The sequence below is a fragment of the Salmo salar genome, chromosome 11, assembly GCF_965601325.2.
Source record: "Salmo salar chromosome 11, fSalSal1, whole genome shotgun sequence".
In the NCBI taxonomy this organism is placed as follows: Eukaryota; Metazoa; Chordata; class Actinopteri; order Salmoniformes; family Salmonidae; genus Salmo; species Salmo salar.
In genome coordinates this window covers 42,012,344-42,031,658 of record NC_138301.1, presented here as the reverse complement: position 1 = coordinate 42,031,658, position 19,315 = coordinate 42,012,344, and the positions used below count along the sequence as shown (strand labels likewise).

Here is a 19,315-nt window from a genome sequence, read left to right as displayed (position 1 = left end):
GTTTGCTGTAGGCCTAGTTCTTGTGTTGCATTCACAGGATGTTTTTGCTCTCTAGTTCATTTCAAGGCAATACACATACACCTTTTATGGGAATTCACAATAAATAACATTACAAAATATATGAACTAAAATAAGACAAGATTTACAGGAGCCAAAGAAAATGTTTAATGTTTAACGGAGAACTATAATCTCTTGGTGATGCTTTAAATAATACTGTACTTAACAGTGTACAGGAAAGCGATGTGACATGTATCATTTTTATCTCTAAAAGGCACCTTCACTTTTGTAGCTGACCATCATACACTTCATTAATAAGTTATTGTATCCTTCAGTGCTGATTTTAGTTTACAGTAGACTACCAAAACCCTCTACTGAACAGCCCTTAGACTACAGACTGTGGCCCTAATATTGTTGATATATGTTTGTGGTACATATCCATTGTTTGTGTATAAAAATGATCAAGTGATCAATATATTTAGTATAAAAATAATGTGTTTAAAAAGAAAGAATAATGAAATTGAAGGAATATTGAAAATTCCTCTTCATGTAACATTCAGTGGATTGATTCTTCATAAACAGTTTGACTTCCCACTGCTCCAGTCTCTTCCTGCTCCTCAGTGGATTGATTCTTCATATACAGTTTGACTTCCCACTGCTCCAGTCTCTTCCTGCTCCTCAGTGGATTGATTCTTCATATACAGTTTGACTTCCCACTGCTCCAGTCTCTTCCTGCTCCTCAGTGGATTGATTCTTCATATACAGTTTGACTTCCCACTGCTCCAGTCTCTTCCTGCTCCTCAGTGGATTGATTCTTCATATACAGTTTGACTTCCCACTGCTCCAGTCTCTTCCTGCTCATCAGTGGATTGATTCTTCATATACAGTTTGACTTCCCACTGCTCCAGTCTCTTCCTGCTCCTCAGTAGCGTTGGTAAATCAGAGAACAAAAGCAAGGCCTATGTGTTTAGTACTGTGTACTAGTTCTATAGTCAATGTAATACTACCAGAGGTACCACTGTCTGTCCCTCATTGTAGTATATCTGGAGCTCTTGCTCAGCTACCAGTTTATTCATCCATGCTGACATAATGTGAAGAACATTTCATTGCCCCTTCAGCATTGTATCTTGTCATGACTTCACCTCTATCCAACACCAAGAAGTCATAGTGGGTCACTTCACTTGTTCACCTCTTCTCCCAGGCCCACCCCACCACAGTGTCCAGTTTAATAATAGTAATATAATACAAATATATGCCATTTAGCAGACACTCTTATCCAAAGTGACTTACATTCATGCTTGTATACATTTTACGTGTGGGTGGCCCTGTGAATCGAATCCACAATCCTGGCATTACAGGCACCATGCTCCACCAACTGAACCATCCAGTTCCTACATCCCGTATACATTGTCATTAGCATGTGGCTAATGGCTAGTGCTAGTGGTACTGGCAGCCCTTGGCTATTGGATGTGACTGTGTCTTCTTCTCAGTGTGTTCTCCCTGGGTGGCTGACCAGAGCAGAGGCAGACTAAAGAGGAAGATGATGCCAAGGCTGAGGGTTACACTCAGCAGTGCCGCCCCCAGTGTGTTGGTGAAGGTGATGGGCAGAGAGTACGTGAGGAGCCACGGGCGTCGCGTCACCATGTCCTGCTCAATGGCCTCCATCTGGAAATGAGTGCCGATTATGCCGAACACGTGGAACAGTTGGTGGCTGTGACCTGCAGAGGGTGCAAAAGGACTGTGGTTAAATACCTACAGTAGTAGTGGTACAGGAAAGGTACGAAGCAGAACTCAAGGAGGAGAACTGTAACTGGCCAGCCACAGAAGAACTGGCCTCCACAGCATAAGGGGGAAACAGGAAGGCACGGTGAGACCCAGAGGCAGTGATATAAAGACTACTATGTTGTTTTAATGCTACATATGTCATACCACTAATGTCAAGCCAGTGTTGATCAGTATCCACTGTATTGCAACAAGTCTTGCACAGTACAGTGACAAATCATTCTGAATGTATCAAACAAGCAGCCTTTCCAGATAGACCATGCACTTTGACCTATGTAGTCGAAGCTGCCGGGGGCCAGGCGCTCTGGTAGGTGTGTGGCGAAGAGGAATGCGGTCAGGAAGGCCATGACGATGTGGGTGTGGTGGAGAGCGTTGGTATCGTTGTCAGTGCAGCCCTCACCCACACACAAGAAGAGCTGTCAAAACACAGTAGAATGTATTAGCCTCGCGTCACGTGACAGGCTTCATCACAGTCATACTCCACATGGCTGTTGAACCAAGATAGCATGGTACAGGTGTAGAATATTAATTTGATCACCCGGTTGTTGCAGGACATTTCCTATACAGCAGGAAACACCAACTTGTAGTGTATTTGAGCTTTAAAAAATATTTTAACATTGGTAATTTACAGTTCAAAATTTCAGACTTGATTTGCCCTAACTAAAAACGTATCAACCCATACAAAAATTAATTATAATCAATAATTATAATCAACATTTCTGTTGCTGCAGGATTATTTTACTGCTGTGAGAAACTGGTCAAATTAAGATCCAATAGCTGAATTTCAGAACTGTTCATAAATACTTAACTGTACACCTGCATTCCACTGACTTGACCATAATTATACCATTAACCAGACAACAAAGTGTTCAGAGCTTGCTAGGTTTCAAAATATATAGTCGTACAATAATCAGACAATACTAGCTTCAGCTCATTTTCATCCCTAGTCCCACGATCTGGCAAAAAAATGATAGAAACATCACATGAATCAAACATTGACACAGTACACTTCAACATGACAAACACTGTTCTATACTTTTCAACTTTTCCTCAGGCACAGGAGAAGGTGCGTCTGTCACACAGAGGGGTGAGAAATGTAATGACTCACCCTGTAGAAGAGAGGAATGTTGTCGAACAGGTAGGGTAATGCGAAAGCTAGAATGCGGAGAAATTTGCCAAACTTTGGGCTCTTACACTCTGAGAATCTGAAACAAAAATGTTATGGTTGTTTTATCAGCCATCACAATGAGCCAAATCCATGCACATTCATTATACACTGCAAATAATTACGGATTTTAATTCATCAACGTATGCCATCTCTTTGTTCCCCATCTCTGTGCATTAAGGATAGATGAATAGAAGATGCTCTTAACAGCGTCTAGGGAACAAATTATTGCATTACTGTTGCATGGTTATTCAAATTATTAGAAACCTATTTCCCGTTACTGAATTTGGGAATAAACTGTAGCCTTTATGAACTTGCTCCCAAATAGACACTTTTTCAGTGCATTTTTGTATCTAGCATGAACTCATCTTGTTTAAATATTACACAGGACATTTTCATGGTTTTATATTCCCATCACAAATCACTTACAGTGCATTTGGAGAGTATTGAGACCACTGGACTTTTTCCACATTTTGTTACGTTATAGCCTTATTCTAAAATGGATTCAAATGTTTTCCTTCCCCTCATCAATCTACACACAATACCCAATAAATACATTTTGTAAATGTATTAAAAATAAAAAATAAACAGAAATATCACATTTACATAAGTATTCAGACCCTTTACTAAGTACTTTGCTGAAGCACCTTTGGCAGCGATTACACCCTCGAGTCTTCTTGGGTATGATGCTACAAGCTTGGCACACCTGTATTTGGGGAGTTTCTCCCATTCTTCTCTGCAGATCCTCTCAAGCGCTATCAGGTTGGATGGGGAGCGTTGATGCACAGCTATTGTCAGGGCTCTCCAGAGATATTCGATTGGGTTCAAGTCCGGGCTCTGGCTGGGCCACTCAAAGACTGGTCCGAAAGCCACTCCTGTGTTGGCTTGGCTATGTGCTTAGGGTCGTTGTCCTGTTGGAAGGTGAACCTTCACCCCAGTCTGAGGTCCTGAGAGTTATGGAGCAGATTTTCATCAAGTCTCCCATTCCCTGCCGCTGAAAAACATCCCCACAGCATAATGCTGCCACCACCATGCTTCACTGTAGTGATGTTGCCGGATCCTTCCAGACGTGACCCTTGGCATTCAGGCCAAAGAGTTCAATCTCGGTTTCATCAGACCAGAGAATCTTGTTTCTCATGGTCGGAGAGTCCTTTAGGTGCCTTTTGGCAAACTCCAAGAAGGCTGTCATGTGCCTTTTACTGAAGAGTGGCTTCTGTCTGGCCACTACCATAAAGGCCGGATTGGTGGAGCGCTGTAGAAATGGCTGGAAGATTCTCCCATCTCCACAGAGGAACTCTGGACCTCTATCAGAGTGACCATCGGGTTCTTGGTCACCTCCCTGACCAAGTTCCTTCTCCCCCGATTGCTTAGTTTGGCCGAGCGGCCAGCTCTAGGAAGATTCTTGGTGGTTCTAAACTTCTGCCGTTTAAGTATGATGGAGGCCACTGTGTTCTTGGGGACCTTCAATGCTGCAGAAATGTTTTGGTAACGTTCCCCAGATCTGTGCCTCGACACAATCCTGTCTCGGAGCTCTACGGATAATTCCTTCGACCTCATGGCTTGATTTTTGCTCTGACCTGCACTGTCAACTGTGGGACCTTATATAGACATGTGCTTTTCCACATCATATCCAATCAATTGAATTTGCCACAGGTGGTCTTCAATCAAGTTGTAGAAACATCTCAAGGAGGATCAATGGAAACAGGATGCACATGAGCTCAATTTCTAGTTTAATAGCAAAAACACTTTTTTTAAGGCTGTAATGTAACAAATGTGGGAAAAGTCAAGGGGTCTGAATGCTTTCCGAATGCACGGCTTCAATTAAATTCACTCACTTGCTCTCCTTACCTTTCACACAACCATAACTGCTGAGTCATTGTCAGATCAGATTAGCAAAATAGATTCTGTTTTTGTAGCTTTGAAACACATTCCAGTGTAAATGAAGCCAACTCCCTCTTCACATAAAGAACACACGATCTGTTGCTAACTACTGTACATGTCTTTCCTCTCCTTACTACCTCTTCCAACTAAAACCACACTTGATAGTCTATCTATGGAGTGACGAGGCCTACATGTTTTTTTGTTAGCTCACACCACATAATTGAAAAGGGAGGTGCATAGTGCCACTAACATTTCAAGGGCAACTCCGCCACTTTTCAACCTCATATTCATTATCTCCAGCACCAAACCAGTGTCTACATATGTGAAAATGGAAACCAAGTGGTTGATGTATTTGATACCATTCCACCCATTCCGCTCCAGCCACTACCATGAGCCCATCCTCCCCAATTAAGGTGCCACCAACCTCCTGTGATAGACAGTGAGTTAGGTTAGCAGTAGCACAGTGAGTTAGGTTAGCAGTAGCACAGCAGTTGACAGAGAGCAAAAGAAAACGCATGACTAACGGAGACGACATGATGTTTACCTTTTTATGATGTCATGGTTATATTGGATATATGGTAAACCAAGCCTTAGCAGAAAAGAGGAGGGAGAAGCATTGTGAGACTGCCATCAAGCAGAGAATACTCAGTAATAATTATGAAGAAATGTAGGCAAACCAGTCAGTGTGCGTTTTAACAACAACGTGTTGGCTTAGTGTACGATGACAAGCTTCTACACAGTGAAGCTAAGCTGAGGTAAAATACTGGTCCAATTTGCCTCCTATCATGCAAGATATTTTGACAGAAAGGAGCTGAAAGGAGCAGTTTCATTCCCCAAAATTAATTAACAGCAGTGTGTGTATCAAATCTACATGAAATGTACATTAAAATGTTTAATGTCAAATATGTGTCCACACAGTAGGATTTAGACTAAATGTGATTGTTTCTGGTTGGAGGAATATTGTCATTTTGTAATCTTATTAATTCACAACATCCAAAGCTAGGGGTCAAGTTGTACAATCACATTCCTTTAAAACCCAGAGATAATTATACAATATCCTCATTAGCACTATGAGATGCCTGAGATTGAGTGGTTGCTAAACAACAGGCAGGTTGACATTTATTGTCATGAGTCTTGTCCTGGAGGCAGAACTGAGCGTTTTCCCCTTAGATAGGCCAGCTGGCTATATTGTAAACATTCATGAAAACAAACATTTGCTTTTTGGTTTTCATTTACGGTTAGATTTAGCAGTGTGGTTAAGGTTGGGTTAAGGTTAGATTTAGCAGTGTGGTTAAGGTTGGGGTTAAGGTTAGATTTAGCAGTGTGGTTAAGGTTGGGTTAAGGTTAGGTTTAGCAGTGTGGTTAAGGTTGGGGTTAAGGTTAGGTTTAGCAGTGTGGTTAAGGTTAGTGTTAAGGTTAGGTTTAGGCATGATGGTTAGCAGTGTGGTTAAGGTTGGGGTTAAGGTTAGATTTAGCAGTGTGGTTAAGGTTAGGGTTAAGGTTAGATTTAGGCATGATGGTTAGCAGTGTGGTTAAGGTTAGGGTTAAGGTTAGATTTAGGCATGATGGTTAGCAGTGTGGTTAAGGTTGGGGTTAAGGTTAGATTTAGCAGTGTGGTTAAGGTTAGGGTTAAGGTTAGGTTTAGGCATGATGGTTAGCAGTGTGGTTAAAGTTGGGGTTAAGGTTAGGTTTAGCAGTGTGGTTAAGGTTAGGGTTAAGGTTAGGTTTAGGCATGATGGTTAGCAGTGTGGTTAAAGTTGGGGTTAAGGTTAGGTTTAGCAGTGTGGTTAAGGTTAGGGTTAAGGTTAGGTTTAGGCATGATGGTTAGCAGTGTGGTTAAGGTTGGGGTTAAGGTTAGATTTAGCAGTGTGGTTAAGGTTAGGGTTAGATTTAGGCATGATGGTTAGCAGTGTGGTTAAGGTTAGGGTTAAGGTTAGATTTAGGCATGATGGTTAGCAGTGTGGTTAAGGTTGGGGTTAAGGTTAGATTTAGCAGTGTGGTTAAGGTTAGGGTTAAGGTTAGGTTTAGGCATGATGGTTAGCAGTGTGGTTAAAGTTGGGGTTAAGGTTAGGTTTAGCAGTGTGGTTAAGGTTAGGGTTAAGGTTAGGTTTAGGCATGATGGTTAGCAGTGTGGTTAAAGTTGGGGTTAAGGTTAGGTTTAGCAGTGTGGTTAAGGTTAGGGTTAAGGTTAGGTTTAGGCATGATGGTTAGCAGTGTGGTTAAAGTTGGGGTTAAGGTTAGATTTAGCAGTGTGGTTAGGGTTAAGGTTAGGTTTAGGCATGATGGTTAGCAGTGTGGTTAAGGTTAGGGTTAAGGTTAGGTTTAGGCATGATGGTTAGCAGTGTGGTTAAGGTTGGGGTTAAGGTTAGGTTTAGCAGTGTGATTAAGGTTAGGGTTAAGGTTAGGTTTAGGCATGATGGTTAGCAGTGTGGTTAAAGTTGGGGTTAAGGTTAGATTTAGCAGTGTGGTTAAGGTTAGGTTAAGGTTAGGTTTAGGCATGATGGTTAGCAGTGTGGTTAAGGTTGGGGTTAAGGTTAGGTTTAGCAGTGTGATTAAGGTTAGGGTTAAGGTTAGGTTTAGGCATGATGGTTAGCAGTGTGGTTAAGGTTAGGGTTAAGGTTAGGTTTAGGCATGATGGTTAGCAGTGTGGTTAAAGTTGGGGTTAAGGTTAGATTTAGCAGTGTGGTTAGGGTTAAGGTTAGGTTTAGGCATGATGGTTAGCAGTGTGGTTAAAGTTGGGGTTAAGGTTAGATTTAGCCATGTGGTTAGGGTTAAGGTTAGGTTTAGGCATGATGGTTAGCAGTGTGGTTAAGGTTAGGTTAAGGTTAGGTTTAGGCATGATGGTTAGCAGTGTGGTTAAGGTTGGGGTTAAGGTTAGGTTTAGCAGTGTGGTTAAGGTTGGGGTTAAGGTTAGGTTTAAATCAGATTTGATGACTTTGTGGCTGTGCCAGCTAATGACCACTCTGCAGAGCTGCCTCCAGAACAAGGAAAAACGTTAACCTGCAAACAACAGTGGCCTTCCAGTAGAAAGCTCTCTTACCTGGAGTAGCAGGCTAAGGCGGTACAGATGACAGTGTTTACCACAGCGATGGGGATATAGTACTGGTGGAACAAACTGTTCACCCACTTATCAGGAATCACGTAGGCAGAATATGTTATGGCAGAGCCTGGAGGGGAAAGAAATATGCATAACCAAACATGCAGGAATAGACACAAATACATAAACATGTGTGTGCATACAGAGGCACTGCAAACTATGTGTATATACCATAGACTATATTGATGTGTATAATATACACACATACAGATGGAGGATCTTAATTTGATCACCCTGTTTCAGGAGATCTTTCATGCTGTTGCAAACTGGCTCAAATTAAGATCCTACATTTGGGAACTCATGAGGCTAAGGCATTAATGCGTGTGTACACACAAACACACACTGTCACCCTTCAGCATGCAGATGCTGGCAGAAGTGTAGATTCCAATCTGAGGACTGGTTGGTCCAGGACTCAGTATGCATGGTACATGTGGTTAAGCACATTCCTGCATGCATTCCATAACTAATAACACCCTTTGTATGGCAGGTTGGTGCTTCACATTAGTTAGTTGAGGGTATAGTTACCCTGACTGTACATTATGTCCTGTTCAAGACCTGCTACACATTAAGGGATTTTTAAAACTGGGTGCAGAGCTATATAAATGCAAACCATTATGCATGCGTTTTTCCACATCAACCCCTACTGCCACCCCAACTGCCACGCCTAGTCACCTTTTGTAAGCCCCTCCAAAATCCAAAAGGATTGAATGGGTGGGCCAAATATGGTCATAGAGCCTGGCCAGGCAGTTGGTGCCATTTATCTCAGACACATGTACTTCCATCAGATCTGTAATGAGGAATTAACAAGCGACTAGGGGTTGATTTGGGATTGGCGGAAACCACAGAATTAGATCAAATGAAACAGGCATAGATGTTTAATGTGATCAATCCAACACTCCAAATTGTACATCAAAAGTATGACTGGCCAGTGTACCCACCACAGAACATCCATTTGAATGGGACTACATTCCCTTTCTACCAGTGGAGGCTGCTGAGGGGAGGACAACTCATAATAATGGCTGGAATGGAGCAAATGGAATGGCATCAAACAATGTTTGATGTATTTGATACCATTCCACAGATTCTGCTCCAGCCATTACCACAAGTCCATCCTCCCCAGTAAAGGTGCCACCAACCTCCTGTGCTTCCTACCCATTCTAACTCCATCAGGGTATCATACAACGACTCTCAGTTAAAAGACCTGCAGGTTCAAAACTCTATACAAATCCAACCCCTTATACATTGACTAGATAGAATCCATACAATGCCTTTCCCTCTAGAAATACACCTGCATAATATAGTAGTCTCTGGGCTCTGTTCTAGGCCCTCTCCTATTCTCGCTATACACCAAGTCACTTGGCTCTGTCATATCCACACATGGTCTCTCCTATCATTGCTATGCAGACGACACACAATTAATTACATTTACATTACATTTAAGTCATTTAGCAGACGCTCTTATCCAGAGCGACTTACAAAATGGTGCATTCACCTTATGATATCCAGTGGAACAACCACTTTACAATAGTGCATCTAAATCTTTTAAGGGGGGGGGGGGGGGGGGGGGGGTTAGAAGGATTACTTTATCCTATCCTAGGTATTCCTTAAAGAGGTGGGGTTTCAGGTGTCTCCGGAAGGTGGTGATTGACTCCGCTGTCCTGGCGTCGTGAGGGAGCTTGTTCCACAATTGGGGTGCCAGAGCAGCGAACAGTTTTGACTGGGCTGAGCGGGAACTGTGCTTCCTCAGAGGTAGGGGGGCCAGCAGGCCAGTGGTGGATGAACGCAGTGCCCTTATTTGGGTGTAGGGCCTGATCAGAGCCTGAAGGTATGGAGGTGCCGTTCCCTTCACAGCTCCGTAGGCAATCACCATGGTCTTGTAGCGGATGCGAGCTTCAACTGGAAGCCAGTGGAGAGAGCGGAGGAGCGGGGTGACGTGAGAGAACTTGGGAAGGTTGAACACCAGACGGGCTGCGGCGTTCTGGATGAGTTGTAGGGGTTTAATGGCACAGGCAGGGAGCCCAGCCAACAGCGAGTTGCAGTAATCCAGACGGGAGATGACAAGTGCCTGGATTAGGACCTGCGCCGCTTCCTGTGTGAGGCAGGGTCGTACTCTGCGAATGTTGTAGAGCATGAACCTACAGGATCGGGTCTATATGTCTGACAGACATGCAGAGATGCGATTCGCCGCCTGGTTATCAGAAGGGGGAAAGGAGAAGATTAATTGCTATGCAGACGACACACAATTAATCTTCTCCTTTCCCCCTTCTGATAACCAGGCGGCGAATCGCATCTCTGCATGTCTATCAGACATATCAGTGTGGATGACGGATCACCAGCTCAAGCTGAACCTCGGCAAGACGGAGCTGCTCTTCCTCCCGGGGAAGGACTGCCCGTTCCATGATCTCGCCATCACGGTTGACAACTCCCTTGTGTCCTCCTCCCAGAGTGCTAAGAACCTTGGCGTGATCCTGGACAACACCCTGTCGTTCTCCACTAACATCAAGGCGGTGACCCGATCCTGTAGGTTCATGCTCTACAACAGGCACCTCCATACCTTCAGGCTCTGATCAGGCCCTACACCCAAACAAGGGCACTGCGTTCATCCACCTCTGGCCTGCTGGCCCCCCTACTTCTGAGGAAGCACAGTTCCCGCTCAGCCCAGTCAAAACTGTTCGCTGCTCTGGCACCCCAATGGTGGAACAAGCTCCCTCACGACGCCAGGACAGCGGAGTCAATCACCACCTTCCGGAGACACCTGAAACCCCACCTCTTTAAGGAATACCTAGGATAGGATAAAGTAATCCTTCTAACCCCCCCCCCCCCCCCCCCTTAAAAGATTTAGATGCACTATTGTAAAGTGGTTGTTTCACTGGATATCATAAGGTGAATGCACCAATTTGTAAGTCGCACTGGATAAGAGCGTCTGCTAAATGACTTAAATGTAATGTAATGTAGTCATGTTGCTAGGGGCAACAATGTTCTTTTGAAAAGAATTCTATTTCTATGACATGTCTACTCACCCAGGCTGTAGAGACTCAGAGCTCCGTAGTCGAAGAAGAAGCAGATGTGTCGCGCGCGCGTTGACATGGTGCTAAAGGTGTGGGCACAGCTAGAGGCCAGCGGGTACACACAGCACGACATCAGGAACATCAGGAGCGGCCATGTGAACGAGTCGCGCCACACGTCCTGCATCAGGACCACCGTCAGCAGCTTCCAGAAGAAGTACCTGTCAGGACACACAGAGGACAGAGGGGGTTAGTTTGGCACTGGAGGACGCATTCCTTTCAGGACCAATTGTTTATCGGGGGAGCAATCGTTTACCAATTTTGTGGTACTTGTTTCAGCATTAAATCAGAATGCAAGTTAATTATGATTCTTCAAAATTAAATAGTTATTTTGGATTGTTTGCCTAAACATCACAGTGATAGCTTAAAAAAAGAAATAAATCCCCTTTAACCAGCCTGGTCTTTTGTAAGATTACTGTATTCTCCAGTTCAGTCAGCCACAGTGAGTTACTGTATCTACCACAAGGTTTTCCCTGGCCTGTACACAGTAGTTACAGAGGCAGTGGGCTGTGTTTCCATGTCTCTGCACGCCTCATTAACAAATAAACCTTATTTGTGGTTTTCCCCATTACTACACTGAGCTGTTCACTAATTGTGGCAACTCATTTGAGAGCTGTGAGAAGAGAGAGAAGAGGGAGACAGAGAGAGAGGGAGAGAGAAATAGAAAGAGGAGTCCTTGATCCTTGCAGTGCAGAGGCAAGTGTCTTAACGACTGTCATCATCAGGTAGACACAGTCACATACACCATGCTACACTGCTAATCAACTACTACTTCCTGTGGAAGGCCTCAAGCCTGTGGAATATGCTTCAGCTGCTATTCACTAAAACCTGCTAATCATGTTTTCTGGTTTAGTCCAAATCCAAAGCAACATTGTTCCAGGGAATTGAGTGTGAGAGAGCATGTTTCAATATGCAGTTGCTTCTTTTCTGTCATTAAAAGACATGTTATGTTCATTGTTCGTATCCAAATTATAAAGATAACACTAAACATGAGAGAAAAGTTCAACTGTTTACTTTCGTCTCAGTCAAGCCTCCAGTATCACTGACACGAGACTGTCCCCTGAGGTTCTAGTTAGCCATCATGTTTAATGACTACACCTGCTCTTTACACATCCTTAATAAGAAGCAGAGGACTGCCATGGGGGCGGGTCTGCATTGAATACTACAATGATCCTCAAAGAGATGTTATACGGGTTATTAAATAGTTTGAGAAGTCCCCCCATCTTCTATTAACTACAATTCACAGGATTACCTGACACACATTTAACTATACGGATCATTGTTTTTTGAGGATGAAGAGTTTTGGAATAAAGAATCTAAGGAAAAGAGCTCAGTTTGTTTTAATCTATGAAGGATGTTAAGGTTGTGAATTTACTACAACTCTGTCTGAAGGACACATACCACTGCTGTGACAGGAGTGCACATTTTAGTTCTTACCCAGCACTAATGAACTAATAACCATTCAACCCTGAATTAGGTGTGTTAGTGCTGGGTAACACTTTATTTAGATAGTCCCAAGTAGATGTTCAGTTGATGTTCAATAACTGTAAACAAATGTCAATGTTTCTGTACAGCACATTGTGACATCAACTGATGTAAGAAGGGCTTTATAAATACATTTGATTGATTGAAATAACTATCCACTAACCCTAGCCCTGATTCTAAACCTAACCCTAAGCCAAATTTAGCAAGCAATTGCTAAACAGATAGTTTGTTGATAGTATGAGCATCTACAGAGCATCTTGTGTGGGACTATCCAAATAAAGTGTGACCAAAACGTTCACAAGGAACCCCGTAAGTGTAACAGGTGTTGCTCGGCTATACCATGTGGGCAGGAAGTGTGTCCAGATATTGAGCGTTTCATTGGTCAGCTGGAAGAGGCTGAGGATGCAGTCAGTGGCTGAGCTGCGAGGGTGTCGGTAGCCTGAGATGATGCTGTCCTCATGGAACACCTAAACAAAACAAAACCCAGGGTTACTGCACAGTTGGCCAACACTCATTCACCACACAGTAGTAGGCTATATCTAGATACATATGGAGGGTAACCTGTTTACTATAAACACAATGGTGATGATGTTGACATATTTCCCAGTGAAAGTAGGACTATACATTCTTGAGGGGAGTCACAATGATACATTCTTGACATTCTAAGTGGCAAGAATAAACACATGATTCAGAATAGTGTTCCACTCAAATTCCATGTCCACATGTCCAACTTCTGAATTAACTGGACTTAAATAGAAAATATAACCTCGACTCTGAAAATAATATTGTAGGATATGTCATTATAAAACGTAGTGAAGTAAAGTAACTTACTTTTGGGACTTGGTTGATGGTGAAGACTCTGGGCAGTTTAATAAGGCTGAGCATGTTGTCTGAGAGGACAGTGGTGTTGACTTCACTTGCTGTATGAACTGAAGCCAGAGAGAGGGAGCATCTTTCACTTTATAAGGTTGTTGCTATGTTGTTCTGTTGGTTCCTCCCTCCCCTCCCTCCCTCCCTCCCTCCCTCCCTCCCTCCCTCCCTCCCTCCCTCCCTCCCACTCCCCACCCACCCAGAACATTCAGTACACCTGTTCCACTCCTCCTCTCTCTCTCTCTCTCTCTCTCCCTCTCCCATCAGGCTCTGCACACCCCATCTAGTTTCACCCTAAGACAAAAAGGTGTTGAGCAGCTGAGTTCATGTTCACACACAGACACACAAAAATATTCACATTCTTCGAAAAAGCTGCCAAGGGAGAAAACTTTTGAAAAAGGCAACAGAAGTCTAACCAAAAGCTTTCATATTTTGAAAGATAGTGGTTTATGAGTTACAGAGTTTGTCTTTGAGATCAGTTGGCCTATTGTTCTCTGAAGTAAAAACAATGAGTTAATGACTGATTACGGTAGCTTAACAATCACAAAGGGGAAAGAGCACAGCAGTACAGCAAATTTAGCAGCTTTCACAGTGATGTTTAGAGATTTCAACCCCTGCCTCGCTTGTGTCTGCTTGGTACTCGTGAACTAGATCCATGGAATAAGTAGCAGAAAAATATATATTGATCCGTCTATGCATGCAGCAAAGAAATGCATAACATTATTCTGGAAATCTACAATCCTCCTACTTGAACACAGCGGCTAAATTAAATATCTAGCTACATCCTTGAGGACAAGATTTAGGTCCTACTGTAACATCAAAGGCAGACCAAATGATTTCCATAATATCTGGCAGTCCCACATCAGATTCATGTCAATAAGAGCAAATCAATAAGAAATAAGACGTGAATATGAACTCTTTTTTTTGTTTTTGTCTGATTGCATGGTTGTACCTGTTCTGATGCTGTACATGAGTGTATGCATGGTTGTACCTGTTCTGATACTGTACATGAGTGTATGCATGGTTGTACCTGTTCTGATGCTGTACATGAGTGTATGCATGGTTGTACCTGTTCTGATGCTGTACATGAGGGTATGCATGGTTGTACCTGTTCTGATGCTGTACATGAGTGTATGCAAGTCATGGGGAAGAAATACAAAATAAAGACAGGTATTATTTAAGCTATTCATTGTAATGAAATGTTATATTTTTTTACCTGCACTTGACAATACATTTATAAAAAAGGTTTCGCAGTGAGGAGTCTTGGTTCAACTTCAAGGTAACAGTGACACAAACAAGCACTACCTCAGTCTCCAAGGAACCAGCTGTTACTGACATTCATTGTCTTAAGAATCACTTTAGAATGGGTGGCCATTTTCCATTAAGAGACACCTAAGTGAAGATGTCTGGAGATTAGCAGTGAATTTAGCCTGGTCCCAGACCTGTTTGTGCTGTCTTTCCAACTCCTACAGATGTAGGATCTTAATTTGAGCCAGTTCGCTACAGGAGGAAAATAATCCTGTAGCAACAGGAGATGTGAATTATTATGTGAATTATAATTAATGGACATTTTTGTAAGGGTTGATACATTTTTCATTAGAGCAAATGAAGTGACATTTTAAAGTGGAAATTCTAAACTTTAGAATACTTTTTAAACCTTGAATACACTACAAGTTTGCATTTCCTGCTCGGCAGGAAAATTCTCAGCAACAAAAAGATTTATCAAATTAAGATCCTACATCTGTATGGTCATTGCATAACAGCACAAACAAATCTGGGACCAAGCCATATTGAACTCTGCCAAATATGCAAACTGAGTTTCAGTCACACCAGATAAAGGCTGGCAATGAATGAAGGGTGTAAATGGCAGAAAGAAACATCTCTTTCACTCATTCCTTCCATGTTAGAAAGAGGCATGTAGACATGTCATCTGCCCACAGAACGAGTGTCACACCCAGAGATGACTGAAAGCTTAAATCAACATTCTTCCATGTTATGTTGTTCAAAATCTGAACGCAAAGAATGAAAACATATTCCACTTTTGCTATAGATGTAGTAACATTAAGTGTGGCCTTTTCTTAGTAATTTTCTGTCATGTGTAAATAAATGTTGTTTTTGAAATTTTATTTTGTTGCTTTGTTCGTTCGAATATAGTTACAAATGATGTTTTATTTCTTTGACTGGACATTGCTAACTACTGTAGTTCTAGGTTTGGTTCACTTGAGGACAGTTCATCTCAAATCTCAGCAACTAGAATGTGTAAAAATTAACCAAGTGTGTAAACTGAGTAACAACTACATGGCTAGGCCTATATCAGCACAGACATGATGGTCCTACAGATCATAGAAGAGCCTGATCTTTTACCTGCAGTACCATTACAAATTAATGTCACATTTTATCTGAAGATACTCAACAATTTGATAGAGTTATGAGTAGGGTCAGGTTAAGTGAGGGTTGGGGTTAAGGGTAATGTTAAGGTTAAGGTTTAGGGTCAGTGCAGTGGAGGCTGCGGAGGGGAGGATGGCTCATAATAATAGATTACAGCCTCAATCCTTCTTGGGTATGATGCTACAAGCTTGGCAAAGCTGTATTTGGGGAGTTTATCCCATTCTTCTCTGCAGATTCTCTCAAGCTCTGTCAGGTTAGATGGGGAGAGTTGCTGCAAAGCTATTTTCAGGTCTCTCCAGACATCTCCCCAGACCCGGCAGGTTAACTAACCTAAGTGACATGTCCCCAGATCCGGCAGGTTAACCAACCTAAGTGACATGTCCCCAGACCCGGCAGGTTAACTAACCTAAGTGACATGTCCCTAGACCCGGCAGGTTAACTAACCTAAGTGACATGTCCCTAGACCCGGCAGGTTAACCAACCTAAGTGACATGTCCCTAGACCCGGTAGGTTAACCTAAGTGACATGTCCCCAGACCCGGCAGGTTAACCTAAGTGACATGTCCCTAGACCCGGCAGGTTAACCTAAATGACATGTCCCTAGACCCGGCAGGTTAACCAACCTAAGTGACATGCCCCTAGACCCGGCAGGTTAACCAACCTAAGTGACATGTCCCTAGACCCGGCAGGTTAACCAACCTAAGTGACATGTCCCTAGACCCGGCAGGTTAACCAACCTAAGTGACATGTCCCTAGACCCGGCAGGTTCACCAACCTAAGTGACATGTCCCTAGACCCGGCAGGTTCACCTAAGTGACATGTCCCTAGACCCGGCAGGTTCACCTAAGTGACATGTCCCTAGACCCGGCAGGTTCACCTAGGTGACATCTCCCTAGACCCGGCAGGTTAACCTAAGTGACATGTCCCTAGACCCGACAGGTTCACCTAAGTGACATGTCCCTAGACCCGGCAGGTTAACCTAAGTGACATGTCCCTAGACCCGGCAGGTTAACCTAAGTGACATGTCCCTAGACCCGGCAGGTTAACCTAAGTGACATGTCCCTAGACCCGGCAGGTTCACCTAAGTGACATGTCCCTAGACCCGGCAGGTTCACCTAAGTGACATGTCCCTAGACCCGGCAGGTTAACCTAAGTGACATGTCCCTAGACCCGGCAGGTTAACTTAAGTGACATGTCCCTAGACCCGGCAGGTTAACCAACCTAAGTGACATGTCCCTAGACCCGGCAGGTTAACCAACCTAAGTGACATGTCCCCAGACCCGGCAGGTTAACCAACCTAAGTGACATGTCCCCAGACCCGGCAGGTTAACCAACCTAAGTGACATGTCCCTAGACCCGGCAGGTTAACCAACCTAAGTGACATGTCCCTAGACCCGGCAGGTTAACCAACCTAAGTGACATGTCCCTAGACCCGGCAGGTTAACCTAAGTGACATGTCCCCAGACCCGGCAGGTTAACCAACCTAAGTGACATGTCCCCCAGACCCGGCAGGTTAACCAACCTAAGTGACATGTCCCTAGACCCGGCAGGTTAACCAACCTAAGTGACATGTCCCTAGACCCGGCAGGTTAACCAACCTAAGTGACATGTCCCTAGACCCGGCAGGTTAACCAACCTAAGTGACATGTCCCTAGACCCGGCAGGTTAACCAACCTAAGTGACATGTCCCTAGACCCGGCAGGTTAACCAACCTAAGTGACATGTCCCTAGACCCGGCAGGTTAACCAACCTAAGTGACATGTCCCTAGACCCGGCAGGTTAACCTAAGTGACATGTCCCTAGACCCGGCAGGTTCACCTAAGTGACATGTCCTTAGACCCGGCAGGTTCACCTAAGTGACATGTCCCTAGACCCGGCAGGTTCACCTAGGTGACATGTCCCTAGACCCGGCAGGTTAACCTAAGTGACATGTCCCTAGACCCGACAGGTTCACCTAAGTGACATGTCCCTAGACCCGGCAGGTTAACCTAAGTGACATGTCCCTAGACCCGACAGGTTCACCTAAGTGACATGTCCCTAGACTCGGCAGGTTAACCTAAGTGACATGTCCCTAGACCCGGCAGGTTAACCTAAGTGACATGTCCCTAGACCCGGCAGGTTAACCTAAGTGACATGTCCCTAGACCCGGCAGGTTCACCTAAGTGACATGTCCCTAGACCCGGCAGGTTCACCTAAGTGACATGTCCCTAGACCCGGCAGGTTCACCTAAGTGACATGTCCCTAGACCCGGCAGGTTCACCTAAGTGACATGTCCCTAGACCCGGCAGGTTAACCTAAGTGACATGTCCCTAGACCCGGCAGGTTCACCTAAGTGACATGTCCCTAGACCCGGCAGGTTAACCTAAGTGACATGTCCCTAGACCCGGCAGGTTAACCTAAGTGACATGTCCCTAGACCCGGCAGGTTAACCTAAGTGACATGTCCCTAGACCTGGCAGGTTCACTTAAGTGACATGTCCCTAGACCCGGCAGGTTAACCTAAGTGACATGTCCCTAGACCCGGCAGGTTCACTTAAGTGACATGTCCCTAGACCCGGCAGGTTAACCTAAGTGACATGTCCCTAGACCCGGCAGGTTCACTTAAGTGACATGTCCCTAGACAAAGAGGGAAAGAACAAAGTAAAGGACCAATAAGGTATTCTACAGGAGGACTACAACACAACATGAAACATCGCACATATTTGTACATCTTTCAAATAAATGTCAAATAAATGCAATGCATTCAATATGCTATTTGTGATGACTTGGTGATTCATTCAATATGCTATTTGTGATGACTTGGTGATTCATTCCTTTGAATTACTTTTAAAACAAAATGGGAAGCCCATTAGGCCTGAACATAAAGACAAACGAGGTTCAAACAGAAGAAAGTCTCTTGTGAAAGCTATACAGATTTTGCCCCTGAGGTATTCTTTATCAAAACATTGTATTTCCTCCCAAGACACCATTGTGTTTTTGTTACCTGGTAGTGTGGAGTATCTGCCGCCTGGGATCGCATAAAACATCTTCACTGGGACTTGTAACCAGGTGACGGCAAGAAAACATGAACCATTAGGTAGTTTAATGTAGTCTAGTTTAATGTAGTCTAGTTAATGTAGTCTAGTTTAATGTAGTCTAGTTTAATGTAGTCTAGTTAATGTAGTCTAGTTTAATTATAGTCTAGTTTAATGTAGTCTAATTTAATGTAGTCCAGTTAATGTATTAATGTAGTCTAGTTAATGTAGTCTAGTTTAATGTAGTCTAATTTAATGTATTAATGTAGTCTAGTTAATGTATTAATGTAGTCTAGTTTAATGTAGTCTAGTTAATGTAGTCTAGTTAATGTAGTCTAGTTTAATGTAGTGAATGTAATGACAGTGATATCAAATCATGCTAGGAAGGTGTACACATTCATTTGGAAAGTCTCAAATTGCCTGGAAAAGTAAAAGTTTGGATTTTGGAGGAAAACAAAACAAAAAAACAATTTGGTTGTATTTACAAAAAAAAAACAATTCAATGGATTGATAGTGCCAAAATCCAATTTAACACCTTAGATAAGGAAATTGATAAGGAAATTGTATGAAAGA

The 19,315-nt window shown here is 43.3% G+C and overlaps 1 protein-coding gene across 2 annotated transcripts; it reads right to left on the bottom strand.

Annotated features, from left to right (window-relative positions):
- Positions 1-141: 141 nt before the first annotated feature.
- LOC106595196 (membrane progestin receptor gamma-B) lies at positions 142-13,411 on the bottom strand. Of its 2 annotated transcripts, XM_045689559.2 has the most exons (8): positions 13,304-13,411; positions 12,812-12,939; positions 10,943-11,148; positions 7,866-7,992; positions 5,370-5,414; positions 2,888-2,984; positions 2,051-2,195; positions 142-1,715 (listed from the first exon to the last, which is right to left on the bottom strand). In XM_045689559.2, exons 1-8 carry the CDS (start codon positions 13,355-13,357, stop codon positions 1,435-1,437), a joined length of 1,083 nt encoding a protein of 360 aa, XP_045545515.1. In that variant the 5' UTR covers positions 13,358-13,411; the 3' UTR covers positions 142-1,434. The 2 variants fall into 2 exon arrangements, with proteins under 2 accessions (XP_045545515.1, XP_045545516.1); XM_045689560.2 differs by lacking the exon at positions 5,370-5,414.
- Positions 13,412-19,315: the final 5,904 nt, after the last annotated feature.